This window comes from Amphiura filiformis, chromosome 4 (assembly GCF_039555335.1).
Source record: "Amphiura filiformis chromosome 4, Afil_fr2py, whole genome shotgun sequence".
In the NCBI taxonomy this organism is placed as follows: Eukaryota; Metazoa; Echinodermata; class Ophiuroidea; order Amphilepidida; family Amphiuridae; genus Amphiura; species Amphiura filiformis.
In genome coordinates this window covers 21,999,581-22,021,434 of record NC_092631.1, presented here as the reverse complement: position 1 = coordinate 22,021,434, position 21,854 = coordinate 21,999,581, and the positions used below count along the sequence as shown (strand labels likewise).

At 36.7% G+C, this 21,854-nt stretch overlaps 1 protein-coding gene across 1 annotated transcript in view; it reads right to left on the bottom strand.

The window, feature by feature from the left end:
- Positions 1-21,854, bottom strand: part of LOC140150059 (E3 ubiquitin-protein ligase rnf213-alpha-like) — a 32,246-nt gene that overhangs the window by 1,040 nt on the left and 9,352 nt on the right. The window contains exons 8-26 of the mRNA XM_072172063.1: positions 19,281-19,577; positions 18,611-19,032; positions 17,219-17,392; positions 14,656-14,824; positions 13,422-13,630; positions 11,513-11,644; positions 10,875-11,048; positions 9,943-10,697; positions 9,657-9,790; positions 8,110-8,184; positions 7,916-8,019; positions 6,115-6,253; positions 5,770-5,962; positions 5,296-5,542; positions 4,293-4,439; positions 3,770-3,953; positions 2,383-2,557; positions 1,990-2,173; positions 753-1,114 (exon numbers count right to left, since the gene is read on the bottom strand). Of these exons, the coding sequence (XP_072028164.1) occupies positions 753-1,114; positions 1,990-2,173; positions 2,383-2,557; positions 3,770-3,953; positions 4,293-4,439; positions 5,296-5,542; positions 5,770-5,962; positions 6,115-6,253; positions 7,916-8,019; positions 8,110-8,184; positions 9,657-9,790; positions 9,943-10,697; positions 10,875-11,048; positions 11,513-11,644; positions 13,422-13,630; positions 14,656-14,824; positions 17,219-17,392; positions 18,611-19,032; positions 19,281-19,577 (4,276 nt within the window). The remainder of the gene's footprint in view (positions 1-752; positions 1,115-1,989; positions 2,174-2,382; positions 2,558-3,769; positions 3,954-4,292; positions 4,440-5,295; positions 5,543-5,769; positions 5,963-6,114; positions 6,254-7,915; positions 8,020-8,109; positions 8,185-9,656; positions 9,791-9,942; positions 10,698-10,874; positions 11,049-11,512; positions 11,645-13,421; positions 13,631-14,655; positions 14,825-17,218; positions 17,393-18,610; positions 19,033-19,280; positions 19,578-21,854) is intronic.

Genomic DNA, 21,854 nt, shown 5'->3' with positions numbered 1-21,854 from the left:
TCCACAAAATGGTAGTTTGCACTATCTAATATGTTCCCTGTGAATTTGTTTGAGCAAATGAGTATCAGCTCACTGATCGTCATTGAGCGGAGTTTGCAGTTTCTGTACTAATTAGCAAGCATTTCAAATCTAATTAAGTATAATCCCCTAATCCCTGTAGGAATTACAACACACCACTTTCCCGTTGGTAGACTACCAATCAAGCTCCCAGGTTGCAATGTCGGGAAATTGAACATTTAACAAATCTGCACGTCATCTATCCCTACCATTGCCTACCCTGGAGCCCACCGACAGCGCCTCGCAAGGGGTTACTGGAATCAATAATGCGTTTTTTTCATCGTATCGTACCTTCCGAAGTGTTTAAATCGTAACTTTCTTAAGTGAAATGTCGTAAAAGATGGATTTGTGATATTTACGAGGCGTTCTAAAGTGAAATGCATTGCAAGAACAGTGCCCTCCTACTCACACTTCTGGATAATTATCCAACAAAATTCGAATTTCACAATATTTCAACAAATTTGCACAAATACTCGTGGGTATACTTTTATCTACCCTCACGGTATCATCACATTTACACCTGTATCCATTTCAAAGGTAAATACACGAAGTCACGAGGATATCAACCGAATAAAGGACATTATTGTATTAAAATGTTTTATTATTATTATTATTATTATTATTATTATTATTATTATTATTATTATTATTATTATTATTATTATTATTATTATTATTTCGTCAGGTTGTTTTACCTTTCTTCCCATCGTCGTTTCAATGTAAACGGTGACAGTTCCTCGACATGTGGTATGCGTCTATGTTGGGGTCTTTCGTCGTCATTGCGGAAAACTTCTAAGATATGTGGCCTTGCTTGAGGTATTTGATAAGAGGCGTCACCTGCTTGTTGTAGCATGCTTTGTAATGATAACGGACCAAAGTCTTCCGTTGGTTCTTGTGGTTGAGTGGCGGCTTGTGGAGTTGTGCTACGTTTGGCGTATTGAGTTTCTGGTGGACTATTTTTGTCTCGAGTTGATCCTAGAGCATACCGCCTATTCGCCTTTGTCAGTCGCCGCGCTGGTCTTGTCTCTGACACAACCAAAGAAGGCGTAGAAAAATCCTATTCACCAATGAAAAGTTATGAATATTCATTTTGTAAGTTGTCAATGCTCTTCCGTGGATTTTACAAAGCAGACATATCCTAACGATTTATTAACATAACCTTATGAAAGAAAATGTACATCAAACGATAACACACACAAAATACTACCAAGAAACTCCCCAAGGTTTCCGCAAAAATCCGCGATACCAAACATTGTGTACTTCGTCATGATTTTGTGGGATGGCAATAGTCATAGAATATTAATAAGGCAATGCAAATTCATCAATTCATATGCCCTCGACAGACCTCATGCTTTAAGCATCATCCCCCGAAATACCCTAGTTTCTAGAAACGGCATCAAAACATCCCGATTCGTTGAGCCAAAGACCTAGACATATTTTGCAAATGTTCTTATGTACAAATCCAAATGTATTTCGGTATAATTATCTTAAACATACCTCAATGACGTTTCGTACTACACCGTAGTACTTTCTCAAATTGACTGATCAACTCTCACACTCCTCGTCTGTTTCCTGCTGGACGAGGAGTGTGAGAGTTGATCAGTCAATTTGAGAAAGTACTACGGTGTAGTACGAAACGTCATTGAGGTATGTTTAAGATCTTTACACCGAAATATGAATTATGAACAATCCTGATGAATTTATTTACGGATCAAAGACCTAGACGTTGACATTTGGGGTGGATGCATGTCAATTGACAATTGGAGAGACCTCTGGACATTATGAACAGTAGGTTTTACCGAGTGACCCTAAAACCAACTTTAACGCTACACAAAGCTACTTACAACCAGGGCTCCGCCAACCAATCATAGGCATGATAGGTAGGTTTAAAATAGGACTCACAAGACTAGTGCTTGATAGTCTCAGTCTTACCTTTGCCATTACCATCATGAATCTAACGACGAATTTCTTGAAAGAGGAAAGTCGACTATTTGCCTGAACTGTCGCTGGGCTGGTGAAGTCAGATCTCTCACAATCAAGTAATTGAGCACTTAAAAAGCTGGCAAAATGACACAACTCTGACCAAGACGGATCCTGATTTTCTACTCCACAACTCCTATTTAGAATAAAACATACAAATCGAGTGAGATTTACTCCAGAATTTAATTGAAAGAATATAGTAATTCAAACGGAGCGTTTATCTGTCAATGGTTTCCTTTTCATTTGTATTGAAATGCTCACAGTCAAATATATGACACTAACTGTAAGTTTAAAGAACGTAAGATGCGATTGGGTATTAACGATTGTACGGGATTTTTTACTTACTTCAGTAACGCTTGCAGAATTTGCACGTTATCGTAAACTTCGTTATCGTCTCGAAAGTTGTATCGGTTTAGATCGTGGTTTTCCTTGAAGTGATGTAGGTATCTAAATGCACGTTGTATAGCTGGTTTAGAGAACATGATCCCGTTGATTCTTGGATCCCAGTCCTGCCAATAATCTAGGTAGACAGTGAAAGTTAAAGATGAGGGAATGAGAGGAGGGAAGAGTGATTGATGTATATAAATGGTGTAAATATATATAAATTGATGTAAATAAACAACAGCAATATTATAATACTAATAATGTAGATATATTATCTCACTAAACAACAATAGCGCTCAAAAAATTGTTCAAGGTTGACCTGCAAGGCTACTGAGAAACAATTAACGCTCAAAAATAATAGCGTTCAAGCTTACTATAAATTAGCCTCCGATATAAGAGGGCAGGGCCTGGGCTTGAGGCCTTAATGCTTTTTGCTGAGACTGGTCCCAGACCGTCAGTGCTTTAAAACATCAAGGCCGCAAGCCCGGAAACGCCCATAGGACTCGCAACTAACGGCGTTCCAATATTATAATGGCATGGCAAGAAAACAAGAGTAACCTTAATGTAACGTTGACCAACAGAGGGCGTAAGTATCCTAAACTGCTCTATAGTCTGTTTAGAGCCATATGTTTGAGGAGCACGTGTGGCCGAGTGGAATAGCCGCTCGGCTCATAATCAATAGGTTGCGAGTTCGCCCCCCCCCCCCCCCGTGTCAACGTGTTGTGTCCTTGGGTAAAGCACTTTATCCTCATTGCCTACCGGGGTGGGGTACGGTTGGGATGGATGTTTGTATAGTTGCTTGTTTCGATGTTGCAATATTGGCGCTGATTTAGCTGCTGCCTTCAAATTGCATTTTTCTGTTTAGGTGAGTTTAATGTAACCATTAGAGTTTGAAATAAAGCCCTACTTTTTTATATGTAAACTCACTATATATGGCAGCTTAGTTCTATCTGTCCGGAGGCCAATGGTCATGGAGGGTTCGAATGTTAAATGTGTGCTTCGGCTTAAATGTGGTGGGTAGAATCCTTGATATATGAGGGGAACATGTATAGAATAATATCCGAGGTCATTATTGAGTCCAATTTTAATCCTCGTTTGATTGGCGCGTGGTGAGTGAAATCCATGATATGAGATGAACATGCAAATAATTGAGGTCATTCGAGATCAAATGTCATGTCATCTAAAGGCTAAATTTTGACTTCGCCCGATTAGGCTTATACTTTACTTTTTGGGAGGAATCTTTGATATTAGGAAAACAGCGGTCATCTAGGGGCTAAATCTTAAACTTCGCTATTTGATATCAATGATTATAATAAAGATAAAATTTTAAGTACAAGGTTACAATTACCAGCCAACTCTAGTGATGCCAGACTTTGCGGCACAATGCCACTTGGTTGTTGCGTCGCTTGGTCTAGTGACTCGGATCCACTCAGAAGATCAGGTTGTAACTTTCTCAAAACTTCCTTCGGTGAGCGACATATAATATGTGGTAGAAGAGTATGGAACCAGGGACTTTCGGATGTAGTTTGAAGCTGTGATTAACATGATTAATGGTATTTAATGGCTTTATACTAATAAAGTAATCGGAACATTTTAGAGAGAGATGTATTCAATTAGAATTTGCTATTGCCATTATATTACTAAACTTTCTAAATTATTGATGTTTGAAGACATCCGGAATAAACAGGGGACTTGTCTTGATTAGTTTTTTTCATTCATTTAACTTATACTTAATAAAGTTCGTTAATTATGTAGACAAATCTAATTTTCTACTCGCCTGATGAATCTATTCCAAGAAAAAGAAAAACTTATACTTGATGTCTTGATCAACAAACTGAGAGTCCCAGCTAATTGCGTACTAACAACGTTACCTTGTTTTGGCGATATTCAAGATTCAGGTCGGTGATTTCAACGATATACAAGTCTTGCGATCGTGATTTCCAAACATAGCCATGTTTGTTTTGCAGGCCACCCAGTACCAAAAGATTAAAAAGCAAGTCATCCAATCCATATTGAACCTAAAACGGTTTGTAAAGCAATGTTACCACAAGGTATGAAAGTTGATGATACTAATAGTATATCTTTTCAATCAGGAAGGTGACTTGACCTGAGAGGTCTCCCTGCTTAATCGATTCAGTTTAACATCAGTGTGTATGTGGTCCCGCTATCTTATTTCTATTTCATTAGGCTATATAATAATAGCTTTCGCGCCGTCCTTAGGTGTTGTTTCTCCCACTCTATACTACTGGAAAAGAGAATATATATATTGTGTGTCCTCCCAATCCTTTGATTTCATACGTATACTTTGATCAGCTCGTAATCGGCGGGAATTTTAACATCGCGGATTAATATCAATATATTTTATTTTGAGAATTGTCTTGTGACACCTCGCCAGAAAAATCACAAATTATTAATTCAAGTCCTATACTTGTCTACTTTCATTAACATGCACATTTTAGATCTTCCAGATGAACAAATATAACTCTTAACGTGGATCTACTTTTTCGGCGTAGTGGCAAAAGCCTAACAATTCCCGCCGATTACGAGTTGATCAAAGTATATGCGTATCCCTGTTCATTTGCTCAGACGAATGCACACCAACACACACACAACCTATATATTTCCAGAATATCCCTGCTATGTGTTCGATTTACCAAGCAAAATCAAAGTGACCTTTAAAAGGGTAACTTTTTCGTTCTTCTGAAAATCCTAGCTACGAGTAGTGTTTGATACGAATGCTTACAACTTTTATAAAGTAATAACCTTCTCCTTCTTCTGGGCTAATGTCCAGCAGCACTGAATACATTTTATGTTTGCAAAGATTTAATTATCCTACTTGTTCAATATTGTTGAATAAATTTATTAGTCACATACCATCGGTGCCACATCTATGTGATATATGCGAGGCACTGTGTCACTTGGCCCTGTCAAGTAAGGCAGGAGAGTTTTGACGACCTCTTCATTGCTGACAAATACATCATGTAATGGTATTGTGATGCACAATGATGCCGACATGTTATCATCAATTTGAATTTGCCTCCCCAAATCCTCAGAGTACTGTCTCACCAGTGTTGTTTTTCCCGAACCTGCTCCTTTAGATATAACTGCAACTGCGGTACTTCTGTGATATCAATGTAATAGTAAATGTGATTATTGACATATGAAGTAAAATATAGCCCACGCTGGAACATTCCCTTGCTTATTTCAGTTGGGTTATGGGCAGGTTGGGATTATGTTTGTTTCTTGTCTTAGATGGATATTTAAATATTACATTATAGGCCTAACATATTAAAAAGCTAATATTGCAGGCTGCCATTTTCTTGAGATAAAGCATTTATAAAATCCGACCTTAGATCTGTGACGTGTGCAGCTGGTCTGTCACCACTAGCTCTTCGTTTCAACTCTTCGAAAAGATACTTCGGAACATCGAGTTGGTTGATAATATCAGTAGGTAAATCTGTTCGGCATTGGTCTAGCTTAGTAACCATGTGGGAATTGTGCTCTTCTTCCCGGCTGCAGATGACTACTAATCGACAGCCACCTGGTAAGAAAGAAAATTGATTTGATGAGGATGGCAACCACGATGATGACGATAAAGATGATGATAACAAAAAGGAAGACGTCCAAATTTAAACAGAACAAATCAATATAGAGCAAGGCTACTTAATTACACCGAAATGAGTTTCTAATTACCTGTGCATCTTTGCAATATATCTTGAAGCAGATTACCAGCTTTCTCGCTGATATGGTACTCTAGACGTTCTGCGTTCACTAGACAGAATATTCGTTTTCTGCCTCTATCTCCAATTGCTCGCCGCCATAACAAACACACCTATACCCAAGAACATTAATCACAAATGTATTAACCACTTTATTGGGTTCCCATTTTTATTGTGACCCTCCCATGCTATTGTGTCTAGCATTGTCTTACACCCTGCCAGAGTTAAGCATATAGGCCATCTCACTTCTAATAATTTATATAAACATGGACGCCAAGATATTCGAAGGAAAGCTAATCATTATCTGCCTAAATCAATGAAATGGCAAGTGGTTAAATCTCAAAGACCGGAAACCCTAGATGACCCATTTGGTTCTGATTGTTTCCAACTCCATTGACACATCATATATATTGACCTGGGTAATATGTTCTTTTGCTTAAGTTTACTAGAGGGGCATGGAAACATACAAAGCACTGTGACCATAATAACCCTGTTACGTGTACATTAATATTTCAAAGTAAAATGCTATTACCTAATCCAGTTTCAGTGATACCTCATTAATTTCTCTGGACCTTTGGCTATATTCTATTATCTGTTCCAATTCCAGTGACGCTTCATGCATATTTTCATGGGCAAGATTAGGCCTATGTTCAGTTCACTGACGGGCCATAACAGCTAGCACTGCTATATTGGTTTTTCAAAGAAAACTACATATTTCAATGCGTCCAGGGACATTAATGAGCTGTCACGGTCGCTGGAATAGATAATAGGTATTAGCATTTTGCTTTGAAAATGTTCCCTACTTAGGAAAATATGCACGAGGTGTCATTGGAATTGGAACAGATAATAATTCCTATTTCAAAGCATGCAAAGGTCCAGGGAAATCAATAAGGTTTCAAGGTTGAAAATTCCCTGTTCATGTAATTAAGTGATCATGCAATGGTTTTGTGTTATGACAAAGTAGGGAAGCCTATATATTTGATTACAGTAAACAAACTCAATCAGATTCAGAGTTATTAATGTCACGGGGAATTCCCATATTACTCGATCTTAGTGGACTGGTCTATAAATAGATTTGGGTTTTTGTTATTAATATATCACACGGCAGGGAATTTGAGAGTTAAGAAAACTCATGAGAGAATTCTGAGACATTTCTGGTGGGTCACTCTCTGAAAAGATATTTCTGAATGTTACAAAACGTGTCACACATGCTAAGTAGTAGGGAAGCCAAATCAGAAAATACCCCCTGCTCCACAATATTAAAGCGAATTCCACCCTTTGATGAACCATTTAGCAGGGTTATTATTGCTTGTGTAGGCCTCCGACCAAAAACTAAGTCAGGTAAGCAATACCTTCTGACAATATTATTATGTGCACGTCAACACGCTTTCCTAAAGCCATACCCTTGAGAACATTCAAGCAGTAACTATAGTGAAAGCTTTAAGCAAGTTCTTCACATCTGTGGGGCTCCCCAAGTCCATACAGTCTGATCAAGTATCAAAAATTTTTAGTATAGTGGTAATACGAGTTACACGTAGTTGAATCATGAGTATGTATTAATCCAACAACTTCGCAGTTTAATAGTCTTATTACCCTAAACTTGGCAGCTGTAGAGACTTGGTGGTATTTAATCAATAATCGCTCTAGAGGGAATGAAAGCTAGCTGAATATTTTGCATTTTATTACTTTTACGACTGATTACCCAACCGTATAGTTTAATACAAGTAGTTCAACCAGTGACTGGTAGTGGGATAAAACAAATGTTTGTATTTTACCTCTTCAAGTGATGTGCTTTTTGTACACACCAACACTTCCTCATGTGTCGGCAATGGGCGATTCTCATTCATGTATATCGCCAAAACGGTACGTAACACGTCACCTGCAAAATGTTCAAAAAATATCAATTACATTTATACAAGAAAGTGATAGCAACAATTTAAAGCCTGATAAAGAATTGTCAAATACTTACGCGCAGAGCTCACAACTAGGTTAGGCTGACTTTCCTTCAGGTATGTTGGTAACTTTCTCTCAGCAGTAACAGAATCTATCAGAGAAAACAGGAATTGCAGGAATAGTTACTACTATAACTAATTTTTACCACAAGTTTGGGATTGATGCTCGATATTTTACGCAGCGTGGCAGCATAACATTCATTCATTCATTCATTCATTCATTCATTCATTCATTCATTCATTCATTCATTCATTCATTTGTTTTTTCACTCATCAAATAGCAAAAAACTAAATCAAAATACAAGTGAGAGTGAAGGAATCATAGAAAAGGCAAAGACGAGGTCTGAAAGTCTGTGATCCCTTGATTGGTTAATTCATCATGTGACATGGCAGCAGATTGTCATTTCAATGAAGAAGTAACAGTAAGCTGTCATATCTTGATATGGATTAACCTAAATACATACAAAAAATAACAGTAAACAATAGTAAATAAGGAATTCCTAATACAAATAAGTAATATAAAAATATAAATATCCAATGTGGTCATATAAATCAGATAGAATAAGTATTAATAGTAACTTTGCATAAGATGTTTTTTTTTAATTATCAAAACAGCTTTCCTTAATGCAGAAGGAGATTCCATTCTAATAATACGCCGAATAAAACTATGATATTACCGGAAAGAAAAAAAACAAGGTACACCAACTTGACGTGGGGAACAAGTAATATACAGACTAGACAGTACGAAGGGGGGACAAAATAGGCATTAGAAGAAAAAGTGTACTGTAGAACAAGCGATGAAATTTTTTTTCATCGCTTGTTCTAGTACACTTTTTCTTCTAATGCCTATTTTGTCCCCCCTTCGTACTGTCTAGTCTGTATTTTAATTGTTCCCCACGTCAAGTTGGTGTACCTTGCTTTTTTTCTTTCCAGTTGTTCATATATTCAAGGTATCCTCTTGTATCATTTATTGATCCTTGATGTGTTTTGTGTCCTCGTCCATTGGATTCACCATTACCTACTTTTTATGATATTACCGATATTACCCAAACTAGAGCCATTGTATCATGACATTTCTCATACTGCATCATTTGTAATGTGATCAAGCAAAATCAGTTGGAAGTCGGAAATAATAATTTTCGGGTATAGCCAAACAAAGAAAATAATTAATTTTGTTGCCTATTGTTTTGGAAATCAATTTCAATGGAGTTTTCTGCAAAATTTAGCTTTACATATGATTGGTGCAATCATATAAAAAATGATTAATATATTAAATATTCCCAACTTCACACTGATTTTGCTTGATCACACCACATATTCCTGGGTAGTCTTTTTGTACTACCGTAAAAATTCGATAATAAGCACAGGCATTTTTAAGGTACCGTAGTTTGTGAAACGTGTTCATTTTTTAATTAACAATATCTGTAACACAGATATTTGTAAATTAAAAGAAAAAACGGTATATGATGTGGTTTATAACCTCTGCTCAGTTTGATTGTTTTCGTTAATCGTGATTCAAACCGGTGTTTCAAACAGTGTTAATAAAACAAGAAACATCTCTTACCGATGTCTTCGTTGAGAGCCAGATGTTTCAGTATTCGTCCAAGATAATCCAAGCTTAAGTACTCTTCAGAGTCAACGCATTTAGTACTTTCCAGATATTTTTCCCAAAGGATATTCAGCCGTACATCTAGTGGACTAACAAAGGATAATATCTTATTTATGCCTCTACTTTCGTAACGTTTCTATACGGGAGTGGGATGCCGTAAAATAAAAACGACTTTCAAATGCAAAATTGTTTATGGATTTGCACGAAAGCCACTTAGTTATTGAGAGAACAGTTTACTTACCTGGCTTCTGTGACAATCTCTTTCAATAGATCTGTGACAATCTGTTTCCAACTCTTGGTCACACTGTGGATTGGAGCTTCATTCTTTCCTCCAGCTGGGTTATCCATACACCATGTAACGTACTCATCATCATCAGTTTCTGTACCAAGTTCACGTATTGCTGCTAACACCAGTGCTTCACTCAGTCCATTGTCGATTGCAATCCTTGAAGCCAGCATTGAACATTTCTGTTTTTCGGCTGCTTGGATATCTGGATTCTGTGAGCTGTCAGTCATCTGAGACTCGAGAATTTCCTGTGTCGCGGATTCCATCGACGCATGTAAAGATTGCTGCATGCTGTCCCAGCCAGTTGATGGGCATAGATGAGACAGAAGAGCATACAGCTGCACTAGCTGGTCTGATGTTTGGTTTGACCCTTGATTTCCTCTACCTGCTAAGTCACGACATAGACGAAGAAGCTGCTCTGTAGTGAAATAGTTGAGGTAATAATGCTCTCCTCGTTTTTCAGTTACACGGTCATGCCATCTTGCAAGACATTTCTCCATAAATTCAAGCAAACAAGGAAGTTCATCTTTCAGTGGCCTTGTTCCATACATGTTGCACTCATCGCCAACTCCGAAATCCATACAAACTGTGTATTGAACGTCTTCACGAGTACCACATACAAACGTAGCTTTCCAATTCAAGAACAAGGTATTACCTGCTGCACAAAGTTGAGTGTACATTTCTGCTAGTATCTGCATCGCACTGAAAACCTAAACATATGGTTAGTAACAATGATATCGTGTTTCATAACGCTTTGTGGATGTTTATGACGAATAGAATTTAACGGCACGCACAGTTGTGTGAAAAAGAATAAGAAGAATATCACTCGAGACCGAAAAGTTTCCATAATTTTGCTAATTTTATTGGTCATATTGGCAGATTTGTACCTGAGTAAAATACTCCAGTTGGACTCTACCACCTTTGGCGTCCTGTTGAGTTTTGCCAACGACAAGAGACAATTTGCTCTGCAGATCCTTCAGATCCTGCAATGTGTACATCTTATCACCATAGTCAGGGTCTTCAATCTGAAGGACAAGCGTTGCACTTTCTTCATGTTGAATCTATATTAAATGATATAATGTAGTAAACATTCTAAACAATATACCAAAACACGACGATCGATGACGTTGATTGCTGGTGGCGGTGGAAAGTTTATAAGTATCCTTTTAAGTAAGCACAAGAGGATCAGTGATATACCTCCTCTTTTGTGATGCTCTCCGCATATTTTAAGCACAGTTACCACAAAACTAAAGAGTTTATGTAAATATTTTCCAAAGCAAATTGTTTAGTAGGTTGGTATACTTTTATATAGATCAGTAAATTGTTAAGATAGTGGATATACCTGAAAAGGTAACATTGTAATGAAGCCTTAACGGGCATACTAATTTGCATGCAATTTTAATGGAATAACAAAGATATTAATTAGTTTACAATTAAAAAACATAACCATATCATATATTTAAACCTATCCAATGTATTTTTAAAATATAAGTTTTCATTCATAAACCATTTGAAGTTGCACTACCTCTTCTATGTTGTTTAATTTTCCGATGGAATACACTCCACATCGGTTGATCATTTCAGCTTGTTGTAATGGAGAGCTGTCCATAGCTTCCTTAACTTGTTTCAAAGTGGAAAGACTCTTCTTGGTTTCTTGCTGTTTGAATATAAAATGAATATGACGAAACAATGTACAATATGGTGTCGGAGAAACGTAAAACTAATGAAGTAGGCACTATTTAGACAATTGCAAAGTGAACTGCAGTATCTAGGGTGTGGTTTTAATACATTAACCATGTTAACCACCAGAAGTATTGGGACAACTTGTGTAAAAGCAAATAAGAAAAGCTACTTGGCATTTACTGAACTAATGTCTAAGTTTGCTGAAATCTTCAATTTAAAAGGATTAATGGAGTTTTCTGTGGGATTATTTATATAAAAAAGGAATACTTTGTGTAAGTTCATGTGTGCAGGTAACAAACAAGAAGAAGATTAAACCATTAAATTGCACTCACCGGGATATTTTTACCAGATATTTTGTTCCTTTCTCAGTCGGTAATGGTGTGTGATATCATTAGTGTTTATTATTTGACCACAATTTTACGATTTTCACACACTTTCAGATTAGTATAATGTCCATCATGCAGAGATATACAAGTAGACGTTAGTGCTGTGTTTTTCATAGTGTCAAAATCTTCTAATTTCACAAGAAATAATTGAATCATTTTCACTGAATACTTTAGTATATATTTCCAGATTTCATACTTTTAGTGTTGTGTGCGAAGAAGTAACCATTCAGTTACGCTGGTTATAACCCTAGAACTACTGCGTCATGGTCTCCTCAATCCAGTGATACCAAAATAAGTACAAAAATGCCCCACATAATGCCGCTATGACGTCATAATGTGATGGCGCCCATGCACATTTGGGAAATTCTGGCTATGTACAAAAGTATAGACAAAATTGATTTTCGGCAAAAAATCTACAAAAATGCGATTTTCACCGAATGTTTTCCTCAATATAAAAAGTAAACGACTAATTCAACCTAACAAGTAAAAAGTCAGTAGCTCTTGGAATAAATGAAATCATTGATTTTACTGTAGCAAACCAATGTTGGACATCACCAACGCCCCCTCTATGGTTATCTTTGACGGCCGGTCCTACCCCGGGTAAGGTTCTGGGGGTAATTTTGTCACTAAAAAGAGCGCAATGGATCTACGATGGATGGATGGATCCAGCTTAGGTTGTTTGGGCGTAAACGCGTGCGGGTTTTTGTTGTGACGGATAAAAAGTCTCCGTAGTTCTAGGTATACTACGTTAATTAATCATTCGTGAAACTTTCCCCATGACAAATTTGTATAGGAATTTGAGATGGGTGCATATTTCCATCTACTATCGGTAAGAAAATAGGGCTAGAAACGTAAATTTATTAACAAGAAAGGTCTGTTTTGAATACACATACATAAAGCACAGTTAAATATAAGTAATATTTTTGATATCTAGGATGATGTTGACACCATTTCTAGATGTGCCCAATACTTTTGGTGGTTTGTGTAGTTACAATAAGACAACTACAGTTTGTCCACTCTGAAGTACAAAGTGACAACGCGCGCGTATACAGCGCGTCTCTGCTGCAGGTATGCGTACCTTCAAAGTCGGCACAATGTGTGCGTCCGCGTCGGTACTTTGTACTTCACAGTAGACAGACTGTACTATGGATCATATTCAACCATCATCATCATCAGGAATGCGAAAACGAAACGATTTCAATGCATAACAATCCTATCAGGTAATTTACCTTCCCTTGGACCTAAAAAGAAAATAAACCGCGTAGCTAAAGCTTGTAAAATAACGGCAAGCCTGTAAATAAAACCAACGAGAAAAATAATCATCAAATTTAAAGCCACTGCACAGGTATAAAAGTTAAAACTTACCCATTGAGCCAGTAAGTGTCGATCCTTCCGATTAGCTTCAGACATCTTTCCGATAACCGTAATAAAGTTTTTCAGACTCTGGTCTTTATGAAGATCCCAAATATATGAGGCGTGTCCTCTAACCGCGTGGTGAAATTTCAGAACAGTTTCAAACTCAGGGCTGGTATCTTCAGCGCATAGGTCTACAAATACCTCTAGTTCAAAAATGTCTAAAGAGGAACATTTAAAGACGAAAAAAGAATATTAAATCAATATAGAAAACTCATAGTACTGCAGATTAATCCATGTTAATGTCACAATTGAGCTCAAGGTGATACAAGCAATAGGATTGGCATACTCTCCTTGTGCGTCCTAGAAAAATACGTTAGCCAACGTTAGCCCTTTGTGCAATCCCAGAATTCCGAGGCCAAAGTTTAAACAAAGGTCAGATTTCAAAATTGCTCCAATCCCCCAAAAATAGCGGAGTATTTTTTATGGAATCAGGAGTAATTGGTTTCAATTTTATATAGGCCTAATCAGCACCGTCGAAGCCTAAAACACTGTTTGATTGGCGTAACATAAAAAAATAGGGTAGGTAGGATATATTCGTTATTACCCATATCTAAATATTTAAACATGGCCAGGTGAATGTTGCGATAGCATAATAGGCCTAGTGTAATTTGTACAATGCATGTTTAAGTATTATCATTATGTATTGTTTTGTTTGACAATATATCACTTCTTTGGAAAATAAAAATAGTAAAAAGCGATAGGAATTAGGCAAAAAAATATACTTTTTTCTTTTTTGTTAAAATTTAACTTATATAATTTTTTGTTTGTCTTTCAAAATTTAAAAAAAAATATTCAAAGTCGGCAGTGTAATAGGGTCGGTCGGGATACGCCAATCAAAATTTTTTACGCCTGATAGTACTGCAGATTAGAATTATGGGATTACATAAATTGCTAACGTTGGCCAACGCTTTTTTTCCTAATAAGTAACCCACTAGGAGAGTGTTATGCCAATTCTGTTGTTTGTTTCACATTGGGCTCAATTGATACGCCAATCTGCAGTACTATCAGTGCTGATTGTGCTAATTTAAAAATGAAGCCTATTACCCCAGTTACAGAAAAATACTGCACTATTTTTTTCAAGATTATAAAAAAATTATCCTGTATTGCGGAATGAAACATATTTCATAATTATTTCAAAAACATAATATTTACATTCACCCAATAGTTTCAGGGGTCAGTTTACCTCCTATTTCTTGACGAATCCACGTGGCGAGTTCCAAAGAATCTTCTTCACAAAATTCTTCCAACCCGTCCAACTGTCCTTCTCTTGTAATATTGTCAAGTATTTGTGCCAAATTGATAATGTCTTCATCAATTGACGCAAGTGTTTCGTTCCCCGCACCGCCAGGGCTCTAATATGGTGAGAAATAAGTATATTGATAATGACCAGAAATTATTACAATGGACATAACTAGATGATTTAAAAAAGGTATACACGCATGTAGGGGTGATCGTATATACAACTTGTAAGTGTGCTATTAAAGACTATGATACAGAAATATGCCCATTTTAAGACAGTCGTTGACGTTTTTGAACTATAGTTACACAGCCGTGATGTTAGTCACGGCTGTGTCTTTTTTCTTACAGGATCTTCTTCTTCTTCTTTCTTCTGTCAATTTTTACATTGCTCTAGCACTCACATGCTTACATCGATTTTGACCTAACTTGGTCACAATGATCATTCACCGTGCACCTACAAGTTACATGAAACTCATGGGGTCAAAGGTCACGCAGAGGTCATAGGTGTCAAAAACGTGATTTCAACTAAAAATGCATCTTCTCCCACAACTTACGTAGGACAGCGACGCCACTAGCACACATGCATTGATATTACCCAGTGTCTATGTGGTGTACACAGATTTGGGGTCAAAGGTCATTAAGGGGTCACTTCCGGTATAAAATGAAATACCTTCAAACATTTTTATTAGTTAATAAAACATAGGCCAGTAACGGTATGTTGACATATGAGTTGTAGTAACCCAGTGTATATGTGATATTTTTTATATGGAGTCAAAGGTCATTAAGGGGTCACTTCCGGTATAAAAACGAAATACCTTTAAAATGCATCTTCTCCCACAAATTACGTAGGACAGTGACGCCACTTGCACACATGTATTATAATTACCTAGTGTCTATGGGGTGTACACATATTTGGGGTCAAAGGTCATTAAGGGGTCACTTCCGGTATAAAACAAAATATCTTCAAAAATGTTATTAGCTAAGAAAACGTAGAACAGTAACGGTATATGCACACATAAATTGTGGTTACCCAGTGTATATGTGGTATTTTTTAATTTGGGGTCAAAGGTCATTAAGGGGTCACTTCCGGTATAAATAGATTATACTTATAAAATGCATCTTCTTCCACAAATTACGTAGGACAGTGACGCCACTTGCACACATGCATTGGTGTTACCCAGTGTATATGGGGTGTACACAGATTTGGGGTCAAAGGTCATTAAGGGGTCACTTCTGGTATAAAACGAAATACCTTCAAAAAATGTATTAGCTAAGAAAAACGAAGGACAGTGACGGTATGTTCATATATGAATTGTGGTTACTCAGTGTATATGTGGTATTTTTTTATTTTGGGTCAAACGTCATTAAGGGGTCACTTCCGGTCTGAGACGAAAACCCTTCAAAATGTCCCTTCTGCCACAAATAACATGGCATAGTGATGCCACGTGCTAATGTGCATTGACATTAGCCAATGTCTATGGGGTTTCATATATTTTGGGGTCAAAGGTCATTAAGGGGTCACAACACGGCTGTGTTCGTGGTCTTAGACCACAGCTAAGTCTAGTTCTTCTTCATTCTTCTGTAAATCTGCTTTTTCTCCCACAAGCAATCGTACAGTGACGCCACATGTACACATGCATTGTTGTTACGGTGTGCCTTTGGGGTGTTCAAAGATATGTGGTCAAAGGCAATTTTAATTGCCTTTTAAAACAGGTCACTACTTCAAATTTTAAAAAAAGTACACAGTACAGTAACCCCACTTGTACATAAGCATTGTTATTTAGTAAATGAATATGATAAGTTAACAAATTTGGGGTCACTTCCGGTCCGAGACAAAAAAGACTTCAAAATACTTCTTCTTCCACAAACAACATAGCAGAGTGACGCTAATTGCACATGTGAATTGACATTAGCCAGTGTTTATATGATGTTTACAGACTTGGGGTCAAAGGTCATTAAGGGTCGCTACCAGTTGACTTCAAACGACTGTCTTCGTGGTCACAGGACCACATTGTCATGTCTAGTTTGTTGTTGTTATTGGGATATTGCATGCACCTCTGTATATATTTCAATGAATATTATCGTATTATGGGGACATACATCGGAAGGAAGGGGTCGGATCCAGGGAGTCGGGTGCGAACTTTTTGACATTGCCGTTGGATTAACACGTTATCAAAATGATGGTATTCTAAAACAAAGTGTCCCACTGTAAGTAAAAAAGCAATGTCTCAAAGACACTAAACCTAAATTGCCCAATTAATTAGTCAATAGAATAAGTTTGTATTTCGATACCTCATTCAGATAATTTGAATAAAAAAAGAGCGCATTTCAAAAGTGACAAAGTTTATATAGACTTTTCTCTCAAAACACGCTATTTATGACCTCAGTGAGCGATTGTTGTTCTGTCACGCTGCATTGAGCCGTTACAAAAAGCCGACAGGAATCGCCCTGAATATAAAATGTGCCATCAATTTACTGAAAGTATTTTGTTTTCTTAATTACATTACCAGATTAAGCAGTCGGTCAAGCAGTGAGAAAAATCCAGTGAGTTTGAAAGTCTCCTTCAGATCTAGAATCTTCTGCGCCGTTTTCGAGATTTGCGTTAGCGAAAAAAATCGCATGATTTGTTGGGTTCTTTCTTTTACAAGATTTTCTGTTGGTATGGCGTATAACTTAAACAGCTGAAAAAGATGGCATAAAAACGATAAAGATTTAGATTATCCATTATGTATTCACCACTACAGAATCTCTTTCAACACAGTCATAAACGTAACTTTCAATATCACTTTTATGTATCAACTTGATATAAAGAGTTTATTTATATGGTATTATGCCCCAGCATACTTTCCTGCCGCTTGCCGCTGCGGCAAGCGGCAGGGAGTTTCAACCAATGACAAGCCTTGATTGTGTCCGTTTGTCTGCAATGCGCGTGCGCCACGCCGCTCAGTGACAAGCGGCAGGGTAGTATGAAACCAGCTTTACAATATCAACTCCAAACTTCTAATGTTTAATATAGTCTGCTTCTTTTTCTGCCCGAATCCCTTGGTATAGGTTACTAGGGGTTGAAAAGAAATATCCCCCTAAATTACAAAACATTTCTTTGCATAACTTGACGTACATTTTGTTGATTTAAAAAATTCAAAGAACTGTGAATAGAAGAATCATTTTGCTACCCTCCCACCAAAGTTATCCCATTTCAAAAAACATTTTGTTTGGTCTAAAATATTTACATTTTCCAAAAATGATGCTATTCACAGGTTTTTAATTTTTTCAAATCAACAAAATGAATGTCAAGTTATGCAAAGAAATGTTTTGTAACTCTTAAATTGATTTTACCATTTTTGAAACGCCTGCTCAATAAAACCTTCTAGAAAAAAAAAACCCGTACATGTCAATGAATGCATAAAATTTAAAGCAAACAGGAACACCATCAAAGCAATCATTGATATCGAGAATGTTTTTGTACATGTATAGGATGTTGAAAAGTGCATCTTTGTCTGAAAGCATCATTTTAAGATAATGTGATTATTTTTGGCTAAAACAAAAAGATTTGGGAGGGTAGGAAAACGATTTCTTTATTCACAGGTTTTTAAATTATTCAAATCAAAGAAATGTATGTCAAGTTATGCAAAGAAATGTTTTGTAATTTTAGGGGGGAATTCTTTTTAACCCTTTAGTTATGAGGTACTGTACAGAGTGCGACGTGGATGTCGATTAGGGTGTGGCGAAAAAGATTTTTTTTTTCGGATCAACTTGGAACTTTCAGAGAATTTACTTGGGTAGATCGTACTATTGATTGTGCTGAAATATCAGTGTATGTGTATGTGTAAGAGCCTAAGTTTTAAAAAGGTTAGGGTTAGTTGATTAGTTTTTCAGCCACTTGATAACATCATATTTACCTGTGCTATATCACCCCTACACTTATCATATGTATTTTCGCTAGTGTGGCCCAGATAGTCTTCAAGTTTCCTGAGGCTAACATTGCCGTGTACAATGCCTTCAACAAGCTGACACAAGTCCCCATGAACAGGTTTCCAAACCAATGTAGCCAGATCTGTCAATGATAGAGTATCTTTCCCGCACTCGGCTCTTACTGCACGTACTCGTTTTTGCAAATGATGGCGATACAACGACGTCCGAAATACAATGTGAAGTGGTTGCAGCATATCTTGAACTTCTTCCGGATGCTGGAAGTAGGTACATTGTACCTTTTTTGCATCTTGCCTGTTGTAGGTTTCCAACGTGGCAGGCTCGCATACATCTTTCAGTTTAATATCCCTTAAAAGGCGTTCAAATTTCTTCTCAATTTCTGTCACTGAAACTAAATCAATGTAGTTGGCTAAACATTTTTGACTATATCGCCGCTTTGCTGTTTTATCATTTCGTTATTCCCTAAAATAATCGCATTTGCATTTTTCTAATACGTGCGTAATGATGCTGCCCTCCAATTATCAAACGTAATACAATAATAAATCAATTAAAAAAGTACCAATTTAACCAATTATTACGTAGCAACTTAGAGAAATCAGAAATATTAATAAAAAATTGAAATATCAAAAATTAGCTTACTGTTTTTTAAGAACTTGCATGTTATAATCAGATTCTTGTTGATTTGATTTTCTGTATAATACGTGTTCACCTCAAGTTGACGTCTTGCGAGTAATTTCCTCATTTTGTCATGCATTCCTGGGTTGACTATATCAAACAAGGTGAGGAAATTGTTGTCGTACTTCAAGATAATCTTCAAAGAATCCATATCTATGGCGCCGGTGGAACAATCTGTACAGATGTCTTTGAAGCATTGAAAAGCAGATGTAAGACCACGATCAACGCCTTCGTCTAGATGTAGGTTTGACGATGCAATTCCTATCAAAAGAACATCATCCACATCAACATTATGTTACTATACACTGCCTCTCATAGACGTTAAAAGATATTGAGACTTTCATCATTGTAGCAGTAAGTCATACATAAAATTATTCTAACAATATCTTAAATTATAGCATGTTTTAAGGGGCGCATTGAACATTATTTGGAGTTTGAACAACTATTTTACTGATACAATGAAAAAAACGGTGATTAGTTGTTTGGTTATCAAAATTTCCTTCACCCAATGGAATTTGGGAGCTGCACAGATAATTGGTGGATGTTACAATCTAGGTGCGAATAGGTTTGCGCCAGGTTCGGCCGCTACCTAGTTGAATACAATCTGATTGTGATGATTCACCATGACAGCGAAATTAAAGCGCTTTGAATCCTCCAAAATCTGAAAAAAAGACGCTATATAAATCCGAATGTTTATTTTATTATATTTATTTATAGGCGGCTGTACAAACATGTATTATTGTAAGACCAATCTATTGTAATGTTTTGGGAGAGGGTATTTGGCTTTCGTCTCTTTCGTTAAAAAAACTTTGTTTAGAGGCATATATGCTTGCAGACGGAACTCTACGGTATATGCTGACATTTGAGATCCGATCTTTCCTTTTAATATATAGCATAATACTGAAGCAGGACAACACCCATGATCCATAGAGAACTTCTCCGCAGACATTCCAGCTTCCAAAAAGCACAATAACGCTAATTAGTCCATTACCCGAGGCTGATCCCGTGTGCATGAAATGCCCCTTAATACACTTCACAGTCGTTGAGTAGACGATGAGACCTTACCAAAAAGGGAGGTTTAATTTTGTGTAACCCGGCAATAACTCTGCTAGAGGTCAATGAACTATGCACAGGGGTCAACCCACAAACTTGCTTTAATCATGTTCAGTATATATATCCCTGGTATACCAACGTATATCTGTAGTCATAAGGATTCAGAAAATGTATACATGTTGTTTGACATAATTATGTTAACCTATTTTGTTGCGTTACCTACAATCATCAAAAATAGTACTTGGAACGCTTGACACACTCTGTCGTATATTGTGCTTAGGAACACACATGACATCTACAACAATGAATCCAATGATTTACCCTTCCCCTCTCCCCATCAATTAATATTGGAATACATTGGGAAACCGCTGAAGACATTGGCATTTCTCAACATTGCACGGGGGAGAAGGGGTGACAGTTTTCCGTTATTTACAAGCAAGCGTTCCAAGACTTATTTCGATGATTGTCTCTACCGAATGCAAAATATTTCATCTAAATTTCGTTTTTGTCTCATAACTCAAAAACGGTATGTCGTATGAGCTTCACATTGCACAGGATTTGAGAGTGCATTATATGCTTTGCAATCATAAAAAATAATGTAAAAGAAATTGGTTATTTAGGCAGTGGTCACACCCCTATGCTAAACTACACACGTTTCGTAATTATGGCTCAAAACTGCTCTAAAATGACTTCGTCCAAAACTCAAAAAACAGAATGTTGTATGAGCTTCATATTGAATACAATTTGGGAGTAGATAATATTCTTTAGAATCATACTAAAATTGTTGATAAAGATGTTGGGTTATTTAGGGAGTGGTCGGTGAAAACACTCCCTATTATTACACACGTTTCGTAATTATGGCCCTCTAATGTATGATACTGAGTCCAATTTCGTTTTTGTCTCATAACTCAAAAACACTACAAATACAATTTTTGTTATATTACAATGTTTTGTAGCATGTTTTCCATAATGTTTTTGAATGTTATTCAAACGTTTTGTACCCTTTTTAATATAACCCAACATGTTAATCTTTTCTGTAAAACTTGTGTTTGCTGAGTATAGGCATATCCGAGCGAATCGGAAAGATTATGTAACAATTTGAAACAACTCATTTCTGAATATTATTTATAATAAAATACGCTTTGCGATGAGAAAGAAAAAAAAGAAAAGAAATGAAGAAGAAGAAAAACAAAACAAAAATAATTGAATACACTAAAAGAAAAAAATAGACCACCATTGGTTTATCAGTCGGAGGACTAATCCGTTACGCCACGCTGCCATTTCGCAATCGAATTAACAAGTCAGGTATCGGGGAAAGTGTAAACTTGTATAGTGGAAACGGCAAAGTGTAACAGTTTACCATAATGACAAAATGGTCCATTTTATGTTTTTATGACGCATCTCATGAAGCGTGACGCTCGTTTACGTTGGCTTTACCAATTGAGAATGTTTTAATACAAAAGGAATGACACATTGATCTCATAT